At 37.3% G+C, this 18,618-nt stretch overlaps 3 protein-coding genes, 1 long non-coding RNA gene and 1 pseudogene across 6 annotated transcripts in view; 3 read left to right on the forward strand and 2 right to left on the reverse strand.

Annotated features, from left to right (window-relative positions):
• Positions 1 to 18,618, forward strand: part of LOC149049034 (uncharacterized) — a 128,714-nt gene that overhangs the window by 73,275 nt on the left and 36,821 nt on the right.
• On the reverse strand, positions 2,930 to 4,965 carry LOC149049040 (uncharacterized). 2 transcript variants are annotated; one of them, XR_016185191.1, is made up of 3 exons: positions 4,650 to 4,965; positions 3,322 to 3,400; positions 2,930 to 3,222 (listed from the first exon to the last, which is right to left on the reverse strand). It is a non-coding gene; the product is annotated as an uncharacterized LOC149049040 (long non-coding RNA). The 2 variants fall into 2 exon arrangements; XR_016185192.1 differs by lacking the exon at positions 3,322 to 3,400.
• Positions 9,151 to 10,921, forward strand: LOC149049041 (uncharacterized). The gene is made up of 2 exons (XM_089201452.1): positions 9,151 to 9,383; positions 9,646 to 10,921. Exons 1-2 carry the CDS (start codon positions 9,270 to 9,272, stop codon positions 10,678 to 10,680), a joined length of 1,149 nt encoding a protein of 382 aa, XP_089057578.1. The 5' UTR covers positions 9,151 to 9,269; the 3' UTR covers positions 10,681 to 10,921.
• Positions 10,673 to 13,794, reverse strand: LOC149049042 (uncharacterized; annotated as a pseudogene). The gene is made up of 3 exons (XR_016185195.1): positions 13,435 to 13,794; positions 11,999 to 13,233; positions 10,673 to 11,562 (listed from the first exon to the last, which is right to left on the reverse strand). The product of XR_016185195.1 is annotated as an uncharacterized LOC149049042 (transcript).
• LOC149049043 (death domain-containing ATP nucleosidase-like) lies at positions 17,040 to 18,476 on the forward strand. Its single transcript, XM_089202349.1, has 2 exons — positions 17,040 to 17,760; positions 18,265 to 18,476. The coding sequence occupies exons 1-2, from the start codon at positions 17,049 to 17,051 to the stop codon at positions 18,474 to 18,476; spliced, it is 924 nt and encodes a 307-aa protein (XP_089058475.1). The 5' UTR covers positions 17,040 to 17,048.

Below are 18,618 nucleotides of genomic sequence, written 5' to 3' on the forward strand. Positions count from 1 at the left end.
ACACACCCATACATTCATGCACGTGCAACTAAAGCAAGATATGCTATTGTCGTAAGTGAATCTATTAAAGTCCAGACCAGAAGAGCAGTTCTAAAGCCGAAAAGCAGTTTTTGAAACGCGCTTCGACTGACAGTCACAAACCAAAATGGACATCATAACGAATTGTGGGAAAAGTAATGTGACTAATCTGTGGTGCGTCTTACTCGCGTTTATGATTGCTTAAGTTGTAAAACGAAATTTTTGAGTCGCGGATTGAAAAAGAAAAAAACCCATGACCCTCCTTAATTATTGTTGAAACTAAAAGGAAAACTGCATCAAGATAAACTGGAAAGCTCGAGATCAACGTACGTTAACAAGCATATAACGGTGCCCAGAAAAAAGTAAGTCCCTAAATTGATAACTGCGTTAACTGTAAAAACCGAATCGAACAGAAGCAGATATCAATCTGCCCATTTTTATACCATTAATAATAATATTCTTTCTTTTCTTTTCTTTTTTTTTTTTTTTCATTATTGTGCCAATGTGCGTTCTTCCGAATGCCTACCTTGAAAGTGTGTGGATACAGAATTTTACACCCACGGAAGACATTCGATGGGTGGGAATGTTTATCGTCGATAGAGTAAAAGGAGCAATACGCCCCCCACCCCACTTAAGCAATTTTGTAGGCGTGCGAAGACATGTTAGTGAACAGTGAAGATAATCAGTCTCCCCACCCTCCCCATTCCCTAACCATGACGCTTCTCTTAGCTATTTCATGGTTACATGTGTGCAGTTCTCATTGCACCCAGTAAGAGCTTGAACATATATAAAAAATAAAACTTGTTATGTAGAAACTGATGACCATGAAGATATGGACAGAAAACATACCTTTCACAGTCTTAAGCTTCTACAGCGCTTCCTCCACCACATACAGTGACGTACGTTGTCCTCCGGTTTTGATCTATTCTCCAGTTGCTGCGTTCCACTGGCAGTTGTTGGGTAAACAAAGAGGGATGGCAATGCTTTGATTTTTTCTTGAAGCCATGTTTCCAGCTCTTTTCTGAAAGCACAATAAATAAATGTAACATGACACACTAATGTCCAGGAAACAAAATAAAGTTTGCAATCCATTTATACACACAATCACATGATTTCGAGTGCTATTTGTAGAAATAAGCACGAGTAAATTTTTCTAAGATCAAAAAAATGGAAGGAGCCGGTAGGACATGTGACAAGTGGAATTTGCGGTCTTTGAAAAAAATTATGAACGGATATTTCTTCCATATTGCAACAAACATTTCTTCATTGTGATTGACCACAAGAAATTCCGTATTTTGAAAACAATCGGTGTAAAAGGGACAATTTTCCTTACACCTTCAAGTGATTTCTTCCAAAAGCCTGTTTTTTCTACTTCTTGTTTTCTCTCTCGAGTATCTGCTACGTCTCTTTACCGCTCTTCCGCTTCTCTGGTTTGTTTAATTAGTCAATCAACTCAGCCGTTTCGCCACTCCTCATTTCATCCCGTGAAACTTGCTTAGCCATCTCATTTGACTTTGCGCTCAACTCATCCCACAGAGCTTTCATTTCTTCACCTTGTTTTTAATTCAACGCTTTTATTAAATCTTCCTTGTCTGGATCAACTGGATCCTTCATCTGTTGACAAAGAGCCTCTCTTTCTTTCCGTTGCTGGGCGGCTCGATCAGAAAGATTTTGAACCATTTTCATGATTCCTTTGTTGCATCCTTGAAATGCCAGGAACTGTTCTTGTAAAGCTTCTTCTTCCTCTTCCCTTCCCTTTTTTTTTTTTCATCCACCGTAATCATAAAAATCACAATTTCCTCGATTGTGATTGGTTTAAAAAACTCCTGTTTTTCACTTATTCACTTGCCAAGTTGTTATCGGACAGTTCAATAAGCTAATCACATTCAAAGTTGTAGTTTAAATCAACCAGTCACAACCTTGGTTTCAATCACCATAAAAACAGTGTACAGACTCCTAAATTGGGACTTTCTTCAAAATGGAGAATTTTCCCCATAAACTATGGCAATATTTTAGAAGATTTTGTTTGGAAATTGTCATTTTTATGATTAATTGGCAATAAGACGTCGCGACGTCCAACTCGGTTTGTAATTGTACTGAGGCCCTATTAATGGTTATCGGAAAACGGGATATTTGGGTAAAAATATAGAGATACCGGTATTTAGGCGGAAAATTAAATAGATACGGGATTTTTCAAAAAAGATTCCCTACCCCCCATGGCTTTTTCCATTTTGCGCCACTTTCCCGATTACTTATTACTTTGAAGTCACCTCAGTCCTTTAACAATTCTTGTCAGAATGCTACATAGGAGCATACCATCGATAAACATGATGTCTTATTTGCACGTAATTTCTATTTGAAATACGAAGCACCCCAGGAAAATGTATTTTTCGTTATCAGGTACCTAAACATATCACGCTCAATGTCGTCATCATGGTAACTAGCATTGTGGGGATACGAACCACAAGAATTAGCGGGATACGGAATATTTTGGCCAAAAAGTAATGGGATACGGAATACTCAGACCCCTCCTAATGGGGTCTGTATGCTCGTGTTGCTCGAATAATTTTCGTTCTCTCGAGCTCTCACCATGGGGTAGCGCCACTTGGTACGTTTTACCCAATAGGATAGTCCAAACGTTTATGCATATTTTATAGACTAACTGATCTGAGAGATACTAGAACAGCTGGTGGAGGTGAACCTCATCTCTGGCACAATGGGCAGATCTTGATGAATACCAAAACGGAAATAATTTCACAGAACTACACTCGTTTCCTATCTTGAGTGCTTATAAAATATGTCAGTGAAGTTGAGTCAATCTAAACACAAATTCCGTGACGTATACTATCACATGTCACGCAACATTCAACGTGTCCTTAACTCTTTCAGGTACGCAAAGAAAAAGGACAAATGATGGTAACCTTTTTTCTTTTATTTTTTTTTGTCAACAGTATTTACACTAGTGATTAGTGCTATATCTCATTTGAAAGAGGACAAAATTAGCTTTTCAGAAAAAATATATTTAGCCTCCAAAAATCCATGGATTTTAAATCATGCTAAGAAAATGGCATACAATTTGCATAAATTATTGTACAACTTTTGACTTTGAAACAGCCTGAGCCTGAATGGATTGGAGTAAAAAAAGGAAACATTTCTAAGATAAAATATTCCTTATCTTATGGGCAAGACATCCAGAGACTCTGGCTGAAAAAGAACAAATATGGAATTAATTAGAATTTTTTCCCAAACTGTACCCCAAAACAATAAAAATTGACCCAGATTATTGAAAAATTTATTCCTCACCAAGTATTTACACAAGGGAAGTAAGCTATACCTCAGTTGAAACAGCAGTAAATAAGCTTTCCTGAAATGCATGTTTCCTCTCCAAGAAAAAGGAAACAACTCATTGAATGCTTTCAAACTAACATTAATTAGCATAAAATATCATCTAAATTTGAACTGTGAATTAAGTTATACCCAAATAATACAAAGTCATAAGGCAAAAATTAACTTAAGAGGTTCCTTGTTATATGGGCAACATCTCCATAAAAAATTGGTTGAAAGATAACAAATCTGAGACATGTTACACATATCTTGTCAACACTGATTGACACACTGACTAATTAGTCTGACCTCATCATGACCCCAAGCCCAAATTTACTAATCCCTCTTGAAGTCTACAGTGCAATCATTGGAACTATATTTCTTTGTTTGACTTCTGAAATTTTGCCTTGAAACAGGGACAAATAAGCTAATCAACCTCAAAATACATAAAGCGCAACATATATCAAAAGATTTTCACTTGCAATGCACCACCAGTATTTTCAAGAGTAAACAATTCAGAAGTGAAATGCCCAAATTTACTAATCCCTCTTGAAGTCTACAGTGCAACCATTGAAACTATAGTTCTTTGTTTGAAGATTGACATACTGACTAATTAGTCTGACCTTATCTGATCATCACCCCAAGCCCAAATTTACTAATCCCTCTTGAAGTCTACAGTGCAACCATTGGAACTATATTTCTTTGTTTGACTTCTGAAATTTTGCCTTGAAACAGGGACAAATGAGATAATCAACCTCAAAATACATAAAGCGCAACATATATCAAAAGCCTTTCACTTGCAATGCACCACCAGTATTTTCAAGAGTAAACAATTCAGAAGTGAAACCGGAAACTGTCATTTTATATCATTCCACTCATTCTCGAGCATAATTTGTTTTTTTTGAGAATTTTTAGCGTGTAACAAGTAGAACCACATCTAAAAAACATACAAAACATACAAGATAATGTACAGGTCGATCTATATACAACTATCGTTTTGAAATAAAGGATTTGTTTTGATTTAGTTCGGACGCGCACTGCGTCATGCGATCGATCTGTCATCGGCTGATAATTTAGGTCGTTGCGTTGTCAAATTCCATTGAAGATTATTTACTCTGTCGCCCCAAAATCATGTTTGATCACAATATATATTGCTTTACATTCACAAATATACATCTACAGGTCTATCTCAAGGCAAAAAACAAGGATTCGAGCGAGAAAAGTAAAAGTAAATTTAATTTTACGCTGTTTCAAAATCACGTGCGTCACGCATTTAAATATCGCAAGAATGTTTATAGATTACTTACCTCGATTCTTCGCTAGGATTTTCCAGTTTTCTGTCTAGTTCAGATTCCTCACCACTAGACATACCACCATGCTCACTTCCATCGTCAAAAATGATGTCTAAAGCTTCAGCTACGCTGTATCTCTGGCGCTTCGCAGATTGAAGTCGTACGAAAATGATTTCCGGAAAGGGCTCCGAAGGTCAATTTTGATAGTTCGGAGCTAAAATTTGCTATGTGATTGGCTTAGAATGTTTACTTGCCACAGTCGGAATTTCAGAGCGATCGGACGTAATACGAGCATTTCCGAAAAGGTTTACGTCATCGTGCAATTTTGCACGATCTGCCAAAGGCCTGACCGGAAAAAGTTTTAAGGAGTCACGGAATGGTTTTACTTCAACAGTTCGCTGAACATTTCTCTTTCTCCTAGTGGCATCTATAATATGTTGAGCCAAGCTATTACTACTACAAGGAGCGATCAATAACAATGAAACATATTTTTAAAACGTTTAGCATTTCCGGCTTGCGGCTTATCACGTGATCGGCAAGCTCCAATGGTCGTGGAATGCAGAGTTCCCTCGTGAAATCAACTGGCTGATGGAGTGAAGTTAACATTTCAGCTATAGAATCCTTGTGTTTCCTCCTTTCAGCCCGGCTCTGAACTTGTAAAATAGTTTGCTATGTAAATTTCATTTAACCAAGTTGAAGTAGCACAACAGCTGTGGTTCAATTTCAGAAAACACGAACATGAGCAATCGTCGAGTAAAGAGGAAAGAGAGGTAAGGTTGTGGTCTGCCAATTTAAGCAAGAATGCATTTCTTAGATGGTTTTTAGTGGATGTGTACGATTTCTAACTCATGTATGCTTGAGAAAATTTAATATTGCACAGTTTAGAGCTACTTAAGTGAGTTTTGTTGATTGGTGTTTACAATAGTTGTTTTATGTGCATATAAGATTAGCAACCTTTAATGCTTCATCATGAAAGTGAAAGTTGCCTATGTCATCATGTTCCTGTTTATTTATAGGGAGCTGTGCGTATAAATTCTTTGTTTTTCCAGTACCTCTCTGTTGTTCGGTTGTTCGATTGTTTTATTTCAATAATTTGAGACTGTTCCTTTAAAATCGATGAACTTCGAATTCATCGGTAACTGCTTGCAAAGAGTACAGCAATTTAAACATAATAGGTATCGTTTAATCGACATCAGTTTGCAAATTAAAGCTAAATTTACCACATTTAAAAGCATCTCAGCTTGGGAAAATAGTCGTCATACAAGTGAACCGAAATTTTAAAGCAAAGACACTCTTTATGAAACGTTACTTAAACTTGATTCAAACGTTGTACACTGTAAATCATAATTCTGGAATCGAGAGTTATTTTAATGCAAGAAGTATTTATGATAATGACTTTGCCCCGCTTCCTTTCCCAACAATCGATGAATTCTTAACTGTCACTCACTTTAGTATTGACTTTAATTGAATCATCTCTACCTTGAAGTTAATTTTGATGTATTAAATTTGCCATTTTGACAATAGTTCTATATCTTAATTGTTACTTTTTGCTGCCATAATAACTTTTCAAATATCACCGCTATGACACTGTAGAGTATATACTAAGTTTGAGTCTTCTAATGGTGAGATAATTCTACCTGAAGTTCAGTAATTAACTCTCAATGGCTTCACTTCAAACAGCTTTGCTTTGCTCAATTTTTTGTTAAAATTTCTTGATCATATTCTACATCAAATGCATGGGAGCATCATTTGTGACTAAATCACTCATATCAGTTTCTTACCTCTGTATGGTGTTTATTTTATTTTAATTTACTGCTTTTATGATTTTGACTGTACTTTTGGAGTTTTCAAAGTTTAGTAATGAACAGTTGTATTTATTATAATTATTTCTTGTTACAAATCTGAGCTACTTTGAAATGTTCTCTTTGTTCTGTTTTTATTTCATTGCTAACTCAGGGTGACTTCTTTACTTGGGTGCCAAGTGTTAATTAAACAACTGGATTCTGTCACCATTTGCAGCAATGATGTGGTTGCTAAGTCTCAATGATTCCAAAAAAAAATAGTATTGTCTTCAATTGCAATTCAAAAAAAGTTTCAAAGACCTTGAAACTTCACTGAAAAACCAGTGTTGGAGGTTAATGGGAAAAATTATGGATTTATTTCTGCATTCCTGAATGCTGGTTTGCCTGAAGAATACTGAGAAAACCCAAAATAGATTCCAGCTAACATTACTAACATTAACATTCTAGTCTCATACAGTCAACTTTAATTGGCAGCAAGGTCAGGTTGCAATCTCACACCTTGTCATTATGAACTATATTTATGCTTGTTTTTCTTTGGAATTTTGTTTGTGATATTTTGTCTTTGTATGCATTTTTAAAGTATATGTGTTTGCTTTTAACTTTTGTAAACAAGCCTCTCTGAGAATCACCATGTTGTGAGTGCCCTGTTTAAAGATTAATATCCCTTTCACTCCCAGAAGTGATAAACATGTAACTTCTCCCTATAGTGTTGATACATTTTCCAGTGAACAGGTAATGAGATTATTCAAACTTATCAGGTACAAGATATTATCTTGATTGAACATCAAATTCTCATAACCAGTTTACAAGGAAATGTGTAGCAGCAAGAGAAGAGAATTATCAATCAGATCTTGGGAGATATTCATGAAATAACTAAATTATGAACTTTATAAATAGGTGATGCAAATCATCTACTTCACCATTTTCATCATGTACAGAAACATTTTTTCATTGTTGCTATGGGGCTTTTGTTCCTCTAAACATTTCTTGTTTTTGACATTTGACTCAGAGATGAGATCCTGTTTTAATTATACACATTCAGGTGTTCAGGAGCAAAGAACAAATGTCACATTATTTTAAAACTAAATGTCTGAACAACTTACTTGTCATTTTTTAATGATGTATGCCAATTCAATTGTAAAATGAATGCTTATTCTATTTGATTAAATAGATTTTGTCTTGTTGTGTGTCTGTTTAGTAATAGATTATAGTTCACGTCAAAATGTGCGAAGAACAAAAAAGTGGCACTTGAGGTGCAGTCTAGTGTGCTACAGATGTACTTACCACATTTTGATGAAAGAATCCATCAAAATGCATAATATATAATTCAGTTTATTGGATAAATAATTAATAATTGATCTATATGTGTTTTACTTCCTTGCAGCTGAGTTCCAGAATATTCTGAATTCTGGTTAAGTTCCATTCCAACAGCTGCAAGTGTTCTGATACTTGACTGACTGAATAGCCACAACTTACAGTGATTTCCTCAGAGAGCAGTTATTTTTCCAACAGCCGGTTGAATTTTTTGCTGTCCACCAGATTAATCACTACCCAGTAGATTGTTGTGAACACAATCTGCCACACAATCTGCTGAGTCAGTGGTTTATCTGGTGGATGGTATTATTGATTCAATCCAGCAACAGCAAGTACCGGAGAGTTTAATTCAACTACTGCTACCATCTCACAGGAGAAGCAACTCGAGAGGTAAGTGTTTATCTTGTATGTATAATAATTATATATCAATTATTGACATCTAGATATAAATTTATATATAAAAAATTAAAATAATAATAATAATAATAATAATAATAATGATGATGATGATAATGATAATAAATAGACCTTTAGCCGACAATAGAGCTTCAGTAGTCTGCAACAGAGTGTATCAACTGATAACCACAACTACTTGATTTGAGCTCCATTACACAGTACATGTACATGTGTAAGGATACATTGTACATCAGTATGATGGTTAACATTCTCAACTTTTTTAATGATAACATCATATTCTATTTTATATGTAAACAAGAATTAGCATGACACAGCATAGTAAGGTAAGAATGTTCAGGAATATAAGTACATCACAGACAATTTACAGAGTCAAAACAAAACTAAGCTTACATGTACTTGGATTTTGTTCCACTTATTTTGAGTTGGCCAACAAAAGAGTTACCAGTAATCCGATAGTTGTGTTTGCACAAAGATTTCTGGAATTGTTACTGGGCAAACAAGAAATAAGTGAGGAGGAACATGAGGATTAATACCTTGGTCAAGTGATAGATTTTTTGAGAAAACTCAAAAGGTTTTTGAGCAGCCACTCATCTCCTTCTCCTCCAGTTGTGCATAAATCCTTAAGCAGACTTCCCATTTATACCTACTCATTGTTGCAGATGAAGTAGTTCAGATTTAAACTGATTTTCAATGCTAATCATTCTCATCAATCACAATAAATAAGCAATGTAGGCATTTAATTAACTTTAATATATCATGATTGATAATATTACGCCCAAGCAAACCATTTCAGTCTCCTGCTGACTTGATTGAGGTAGCTGTTTTTGTAACACTCTTTTGTGTTACCAAGCCATTAAAAAAGCTTGAAGTAGCCTTACTACAGGTATATAGAGCTCCATTCTTTTATTTCAGAGCAATTTATGGCTGATTTTCTAAAATTTTGAACCCATTAAGTGATGTCAATTTCACACTAAACCTTACCATAGTTAGTAGAGGGAACTGGTTGGGAAAGCCGGCGAACTTCAAAGGCCCAAACAATAGAGTCCCAGCCGAGGTTGAATTGACCCGTCACGTGACTCTGACCGTGCACACAACAAACAAGATGGCGGATGCTACAAACGAACTCTTCGTGTTTGGAGACGATTTTGAAACGATTTTGAACATGTTAGAGGAGGATGAAGCAATTGAGAAACACTTTTCAACTACAGCGATTGATGTAAGTATATTCTATGTGAATTCTTCGGCCTATTTCGGCCGTAGTGACCCTAAGTGTACCATACGCGACTCTTCGACAACAACTTGACCATCTTACCCAACGTTGACAAGTTAACTACGCGAAATTTTGTATCGCCAAGATACTGTCGAGCTAGATGACAAAACTGTACGTAAACGTAAGCTTAAATTAACTTTGAAGGCCATTAATGTCCATGCATTTTGCGGTAATGACCAAGACCACTTTGTGATCGTTTTTACCACAGGTTCAATCGGCAGATTTCGTTTGTAGTGAATGTGGAAAGAAATACAAGACAAGAGGAGGCTACCAGAGACACAGAGCTTCTAAGCATAACCCTAATGAAAACGACATACAGGAACGGACGACTCTCACTCCAAGCAGTCTTGCTGAAATTGTAAAATATGCCATACAGACTGTAAACAGAGGCAGAGCTTTTGCACCAAGCCTTAGGAATGAGTTGAATTTGTACCAATTCAAACAATTTGATGAGGGAACTGATGAATTTACCGTGCTGAAAACAATTTATGATGGATATTTGAAAAATGGGGACATCGAGAAGTTTTATGGAAAATATTATGGTCAAGTGCCACTGCAGTCCAAAAAGTTTTTTTCAGGACTATCCCACAATGCTGCAACATTATTAGCAACTAAGGTGGCAGATAGTATGCTGGTATACTGCAAGTCCACGAAGGCTTGTTGTAGCAGCAATCATCCAACCCAAACTCTGTTATCAGAGAGAGAGAAGGCTGGTCTTCAATATGTGGGAGGTTATGTATTACATAATCTACACAAGCAGCATGCAAAAATATCAACAATTGAAAGCAATCATGCTATGGCAATCTTAAAAGCTGGAAAATTGGAGACAGGGTCTGATTCACAAAGACTGGTGTCAAGTTTGAGTCGTGGAGGTCTTTGGTCCATAACCAAGCCAGCAGAAAAGATTTTTATCAGAACAGAACATTATTTTCGACAAATGACATCTACAGTCAATCTGGCTCAAGTTGACATAGCTGATATTGTGGGCAAATCAGTGAGTGATAGTGAATTGTTGTCAAATTACTATTTATTAGTTTCTGATGCTGAACTTGTTCCAGACAATCACATTGTCAAAGATATCTTGCATGGTATTGTACACTTGTATGTCAGGGTGCGTTCATTTTCTTTTGCCAAGGATATTATCCAGCGTCATAAAATTAATACGAAGCAATCAAAAGCTAAGGCACTTCGCAAGGAGATAAGCAGGAGCTGTGAAGAGCAACAACAAGAGAGGCTTTATTAGAACTTTTTTAAAATTTTTACTTTTTGCTGTATAAAAGAATGTAAAAAACACTAACATATGCTGCTAAAAAATGTTCCTTTTCCTGTTTCTGTTGGGCATTTGTTGCAAATATAACTCCTACTTAAAGCACTTGAAGACTGTCCATATATGTACATGTATTGGTTGCTGTAAACTGGAAAGTCAACAGATACTCGCTTTGGTCTGAATAAAGCCCGGAAAGGGAAGGACTTTTTTGTTTGAAGTACCTCATTATGAGAAAATACAATCCCTGAGCAACCACTTTTCTAGCAATATTATTGCCCACTTGAAATATCACTCTTTTGGGTGGTTTTTTAAAGTAAAAAAGCATTCAAATTTGGAGTTTTACATTCCCACTCTACCCTTGCTCTAAAATCAGTTGTCTGCAATGCCATTATGTCCAGTTTAATGTACATGTATTGAAACAGTCAAGCAATTTTTAATTTTTTTCTGCATGGAAGCTTGGTGTGTGTAACTTGATCCCATGCATGGCAGGCATCCCTTCTACCCCTAGTGTTCCCACTCTGGCGTGACACTGTCCTCTGGATTCTGATGGTGTTGTTGTTATATCCAAATGTGCGGATATCTGGATTGTCACTTCGCCTTCCCAGTTTGCGCTGGTTCCCAAAATATTCCTCCACTGGGTCCTGGCAGAAACGCTCTGTGAGCACGAACTCCATCCCTTCATGAAACAGGAATTTGGTTGTCTCAATCGCAGAATACACTGTTATCTGGAAACCCTCGTAGGTCTGCCAGGAAAGGAACATACAGGATCTGGCATTCTTGCTGAAGTTTCCTGGCCTTTCCTCTGTGCTCTCCTTCCATTTCCTCAGATACTCCAAGAAATTCAGTAGAAACTTAAACCTGAAACCAAGTGGCAACCAAAAATGTTAGTAACACCAACTACTCTCAGCTGTCAACACTGACACTCATATCTGTCAAAGTAACATTTAATACTATTGATTGTCATCTGCTGCTCATAAATTTACAATAACAATGACATTATTCACCTAAAGTGGATGTGCCTAGTGGTGGACATTTACCGAGCCACAAATGAGAATGGATAGCAATCTGGGCACACACAAAAATCTATGCTATCCACTGTTTTAGTATATACCAATGAAATAATGATAACCTCACTGGAAAAAATTTTCATAGAAATAAGTATACAGCAATAGAATTATGGAAAAAAAATTAAACAAATTTTGTGTTGTGCTGAAACTTCTCAAAGAGAAGCAAAGTAGAGATGACTAAAACAACTACATGTTATTCCATTCAGGTGTTAAAAAAACAGTAATACCTTTCATCTTGATCAGATCGGTAAGGGGCTACGAATGGCTTGCGCTTCCTCTGATATTCTGTGGTACTCCGAACATTCAGACAATCAAAAAAGCCATCAACCATTTCACAGAGTTTTGCAGTTGCTGCTGCCTCTGGTGGCCCAAATTCCTTTAACACTGCAGCCACAGATGCACTAAGGACTTGAGCTGCTAGGTTCACTCGCATAACAGAGTATGCATTTAGGTTGACATGTTCAAATGACAACTTAGGCAACAGTTTCAAACCATTGTCCAAATCTTGATAGAAAATTTGTGTAATGTGCTGCCACAATAGAGAGAGACCATTGTTTCACATGTATCTTGTGGACTTTCCAGAGCCTGAATGCATCAGACAGTTCCTTGTTGTCTTGACCAGGTGTGGGGCATCCGAGAAGAAATATATATAACGATGGGGTGCAAACAAATTTGTTGTACGATAACAAACATCCTTATCTGATTGCCCATCAAGTGACTTGTGAAGCCGATAAAACCTCCTGTTGGGTGAAGCACCATCAGATGTGGCAGCAATAACCCACAAGTTGCAAGAGGTCTCAAGGATACAGACAGCTTCCCAAAACAATGGCAACAACTGAGCAGCAGTAGCACCTGTAGTGGCAAAGTGAGCCAAGCCAAATTTAAGCTCTGTACAAATTCCGCGTACAAGGAAAGCAAGGGCATGCGTAGCAACATCATCAACCTTCTCAAGAACTCCAAAGTTCAAGTTTGGGTCTCCAAATGAAATGAAACAGTGTGCTTGTCATCTCTAGTGTGTCAACTCCACAACACAAACTGTAGTTCTCCCCCAACAGTTCAGCAAGACTATGTATGGATATATTCCTGACTGTACGCCGATAATCAAGGTACACAGGATGATCCTCCGGAAAATAACAGCCATAAACTCTTACTGTAAATGCTAGACTATCATCCACAACGATTTCAAACTTCGGAAGCACATATGGAATCTCTACCTGTTTTAAGACAGCTCTGTCAGAAAATGTTCCAATGTTCCAGTTTTGAAGGCTCTTTAGCTTAGTCAAGCGCTGACAAAACTCCGTGAAAGTCTTGTAATGAACTTGCGGCTTCTTGATCAGATCCTGGACAATGGTTCGTTCAGGTCTTTGCTCGAGTTTTGGAGTCTCGTGAGTTTTTTTCGGCATGTTCAACTTGGGAAGAGCACCAAACCGAGCCTTCTTCTTAGTCATTTTCTCTGAATGAACTATAAACAAAATTAAAAATTACACGCCAAGTTTTAACGGCGATACAATGGATGGAAAAACCCCATTTACAGTCAATGTCTAGTAAAAATCGCCTGAATTGCACCACTAACACGACTACACAGAATATACAGGACTGATATCTAAACACAAATCGACACCGTGACAGTCTACACTCGCTCGTACAAGTTCGAGCTACTTACATATTTCAACGTCCTCAGGTTCGAAGTGTTTTTCGCAGGTAAAGATCCTGTCCTTCGCTACTAAGACTTTAAATGGAGCATCGCTTTCTCTTGTCTTTGTAATTTCGTTCAGCCACTCTTGTCTCCATTTCTTGTGAGCCTCGTCCTTTGGTGCAGACAACTTCCAAATTCCAATGCCTTTCGTCCTTCTGCTGGTCCCACAGCCAAACACAGCGCAGTTGTCGCCGGGCATAATTTCCCCAGGATGCTATATTTCTAGTATCTGATTTCAACGAATTCTTCTTTCGCCCGAATATCAAACAATTTTGTTCTACAAACGGAATAACGCTACTCAATACGCCATCTTGCTTTGTGTGTGTGTGCACGGTCGTGAACACGTGATCACTCGAAAATCAGAACAAAAAGTTCCTCCTTTGAAGTTCGCCGGGTTTCCCAACCAGTCCCCTCAACTAACTATGACCTTACACATACATGCATGGAGCAAAGTTTACTGGTGGGTTTCAAGATAGCTTGGATGTTTTCCAGGCTTGATCTGTTTTTAATGCTTTTTGTAATATTCCATAATTAGTCAGTTGGCCTCTGAGCTACAATCTGTTTGCATGGTTTTGCTGAGGCTCCACTAGGTATTTAGTATGATCACTATCTGCTTCTGATTTGGAGTTGTCAACTTGATTGAAAGTGGCAGATTTCTTTGACACAGTTCCTTGTTAAAAATTTCCCTTGTGATCTTATCTCCTCCAATACTGACAAGGGCTTGCAACACTTAATTGCTACATTTTTTCCAAAGGCAGGAAATTGATGTGTATTGTTTCATAGGATTTCCACAGTCTCAGCATTGGTACCTTTTGCATGGTGTCAGATTTCTTTTTTTGGTTCTTGACTGTACTTAAGGGTGCTTCTTAAAACAGTTCCCTAGGTCTATGTTCTTCAGCTCAATGGTGTATATTTTTCCAGCTCTGGTTCTATCAATTGCCTCATCAAGTGTTAATGCTTTGATTCACTTTCTGACTTCACAGCTCTTTATTCCTGTTACCAATATGCAGAAGATCAGTTCATTGTTTAATACACATTAAGCAACCAGATGCCAATTTTTGTTGCCTGTTTCTGATGTCAATTTTCCCATCTTCATGGTTGACACTGAAATAAGCAGTGCTCAACGATGGAAACTGTTGAGTTCTATGTGATCCCCAACTTGTAAAGTTTTACCTTTTTGGTTGGTTTCCTTTCTCACAGCACTGTTCTGAGAATTATCTGTTAAACTTTTTTTTCAAGTTCTCTCTTTCAAAAAGGTCCAATCCTCCACCTGATTACCTTTCAGACTTGCTGATTGAAGACCATCATATGCATATATAGGCTGTGGGAATAATTCTATACACACTGTACTGTTTACTTTTTATTAATCAAAAATAAATTAATAAAAGTGGCTAATTAAAGACCATCATATGCTTGGGCAGCAGAAATGGTTAAAGCTACACAAACTGTCCTGTCTCCTTTGTCACTTATCAAAAATGAATCAGTACCAGTAGTTGGTTAAGGACCATCGCAGTGTTCGACAGTCAAGCTGGAATTGCGCTACGCACTATTCTGTTTCCTTTGTCGCTCATGGTAAATACATCAGTGTCACCATCCAAACACATTAAAAAAGTTTAAAATTATCACTTAGTGCTTTGATTTAACAAATAGAGAAGCCTTGACTGTGCTCTGTTCTGTTATAAAGCACGCAGGAAGCGGCTAGAGCACGAAAGAAGTGTAGGGAGAAACACGAGACGTAGTCGAGTGTTTCTTCCCACTTCTTGAGTGCTCTAGCCGCTTCCTAAGTGCTTTATAACAGAACAGAGCACAGTCAAGGCTTCTCTATTTGTTTTATAATAAAGAATCCGTTAAATTCCCCATGTATTACTTTCAATTTTCAAAACAAACTTTATTTCCAAAGCGAAGAACAGTGTCGTCAGCATGCTCTATACTCTCATAGAGCACGCTACAATAAGCCAATCAGAATCCCTGTTAGAATGGTTCAAATAATCTGATTGGCTGTACAAGACAAAACCTGTCAAAAGTGTCAAACCATCAAAGTTCACACTCTTCGATAGTTTACAAACTAAAATAATTCGGCAGGTCGAATTTAACGCTTTTGCCTGAAGTTTTTAAATCAGAATCTTGAAGTGAAATGTTCAGTGAACTTCAGCCGAATTATGGCTCATAAAAACACGCGGGTTTTTTCACATGACAAGGTAGAAAACAACCTGTTCAAGGCGAGTGTTTTTTAAAATGAACGACAGCCGAATTCACCGGAACATGAAGATCGCTCGGGATGACAGCGCCGCAAAACTCGGCTGCAGTGACTGAAGTGACTTTCCACTCAACACATTGGAAAGGATATCAGAGCGAGCTCTTATTTTTTCACTCGAAGGGCGGCCGATGTAGTTTCTGAGGCTTGTTTTACTGTGATGACCGGAGATCGGCATGATAAGTGAGCCGCGATGGACTTCAGCATGATCATATTTGCTCAGACACCGTCATGATTAGTATGAATTTTAACAATTATGCCAGTTTGGTTATATTTTTCATCATTTCTGTTTTGTTCTGTTTTTTTTTTTTTTTAACTCTGAACTCTATAGACTATACGAGTGTTGGCTGTGTTTGATTTTCATTACCGTACGTAAGCTTGCAATCTAACTGAGCGTGAAAATCTTTAAAACTCGGAATGTCTATTTTGATTTTTCCTTTGAGGATTTTCGTATCTGCCCACGTTTTAATAACTTTAATAACGTAAATAACGGCGCCTGGTATGTTTACAAACCTTTCTTTGGTTCTTCTGTTACTAGTTGCCAGCTCGCTTGTACCGAAATTTCATTTTCAATTATCGGAAAAAAGCTAAAAAGAAGTCCCGGAAAAGGTCGAACATGGTACAATTTGGCAGATGGCGTGACAGCTTTAGCTCAGTTCTATGCTCTATACTCTCATAGAGCACGCTCTTTCAACCAATGAGAGCGCGCGTTATATCCGAACTTTATTATAAAAGAATATATTGTTTCAAATAGTGTGAAACATAGAACTGGCTGCCTTTAAGAAAAGGATCTTAAACTGCAAAATAAATTTTATGCAACCTCTGAGCATCGGGCTTGAGACAAGACCCTTAAGTTTGATATTCTTTATCATATATTTTGATCTGAGTACAGTATAAGCTTAATTGTACAAACTGGAGATGTGTCCAGTTTTCTTTGATGTTTGTCATCAGATGTGATTATTCATAAAACTTCCAGTGATTTTACATTTATATGGTACAAGGTCATATAAAAACACAAATCTATATTTGTATTTTGGCTTTGACACTCATTGTGATTGATTTTGTATTTTTCAGTTATTATGACTGATGATTTTAAAATGATTGTCTTTGTGGATTTCTGCAGTGAAGCAGATTGTCCTTGATAGAATTCTGTTCTGAATTAAATTAACCTTAGCTTCTACAGTTGCATCAATTAAACATTGATTAAATGGGCAGGACTGGAGGCTATTTATTGTGTCCAGGCTTAAATATGGTGAATTCAATCAAATTAAACTCTAGTTTTTAAATGTTTCTTTGTCGCTTCTATTTTCAGAAGCTGATTGGCAATATGTCAGAAACTGTGAGAACTGAGAAGAACAGTTCAAAGAACATTTATGGTGACCCACCAAAGATCAGTATTAGTCTTCCAGTGATAAGTGAACTAACCCAGAATTCTAAATGCTGGAGGGATGTTCAACTCCCAATTGACATTCTGTTGTTAACAGTGAAGGACTGTGAGTTCTTAAGTTGCTACTATTATGTTGTTGATCCATTCAGAAGCTATTTTAAAGGGCTTGGTCATGTATACTTTGGAAGAATTGGTGAAGATCAAGATGTTAAACTGAAAGTTGCTTTGATGAAATGCTCAGAGGGTTCTAAAGTTCCTGGTGGTGCTTTGACTGTTGTAAAGAATGCTGTCACTCAGCTGAGGCCAAAAGCTGTATTTTTTGTGGGCCACTGTAGTGGTATGAATCAGGAATCAACAAAGCTGGGGGATGTGGTTGTATCAGAAAAGCTCACAACCTATTCCTATCAGAAGGTTACACAGGATGGAAAGAAGTTTCGTGGGTTCATAACTCCTGTCAGCAGAGACATTGCTGAACTCATCAAATGCGCAGGTTATGGTTGGAATCCACCCTTAGAGAACCCTAACAAAAGGAAAGTTAAAGTCCACTGTGGTGAGGTTTTGAGTGGTTCTGAGCTCGTACAAGCTGAGTGGCGACGAGATGAACTAGTGAAGGCATTTCCTGAAGCAATTGCAATTGAAACTGAAGGAGAGGGTAAGATCTCTTTTTCCTTTGAAGTAACTGTTATTGTAAAATCTTCTCAAAGAGATATTTGGGTACATTTGTTTTCTGGGAGAGAAAGTTGATACTTATGTGGTGGGTAAGCTTTTCTACCAGTGTCAAGAGATGCACTGGCTTGTGTCTGAGCATACTGGATGTCAGATTAAAAGGTCTGGGTTCAAGCCCTGGGCTAAAATGATTGACTGTTATAGTCTTGGCTGGGATGCTTTACTCTCACAGTGTGTCTCCACACCCAGGAGTATAGATGGCTACTGATGAACTGACCAGTATTTTATATACATGTGTAAGGATTAAGGGCACAGTCATAGTGGCTGAATCAGCTTTGTACCTAGTATATGTAAAGTGACTTTCCAAAATATATCACTCGTTCCTTACAAATCTGTGATAACAATAGTAACAATAGGAGGGGTTAAAATCAATAGGTTTTGGAGCAAATTTGTCGTTTTATTCATAATAGCTTGTTATTGTATGTTTCAGGAGTTTTCAGTGCAGCGCATGAACTGAAAATGGAGTGGGTTGTTGTCAAGGGTATTTCAGGGTATGCAGATGGAACTGAAGAGAGAGAAAACTGGCAAACATTTGCAAGTGTAACAGCAGCTTCTCTTGTTGTCAGCATTCTAAACCAGAGCAGTATTTTTGAAGATTGGCCACATTACAAAGGTAAACAGATCAACTTTTATCTTTTTTAGGCCTACAGCTTATTTGCTCTCAGTCACTAGATAGTCTTGTATGCTGTTTAGTTTTTTGTTTTATGAATGTCCTGGAACCGAACTACCAAAACCGAATTAAAAACATGATTAAATGACCTATGATCATGCACTGACCGATCAG

This window comes from Pocillopora damicornis, chromosome 3, assembly GCF_964200805.1.
Source record: "Pocillopora damicornis chromosome 3, jaPocDami1.2, whole genome shotgun sequence".
In the NCBI taxonomy this organism is placed as follows: Eukaryota; Metazoa; Cnidaria; class Anthozoa; order Scleractinia; family Pocilloporidae; genus Pocillopora; species Pocillopora damicornis.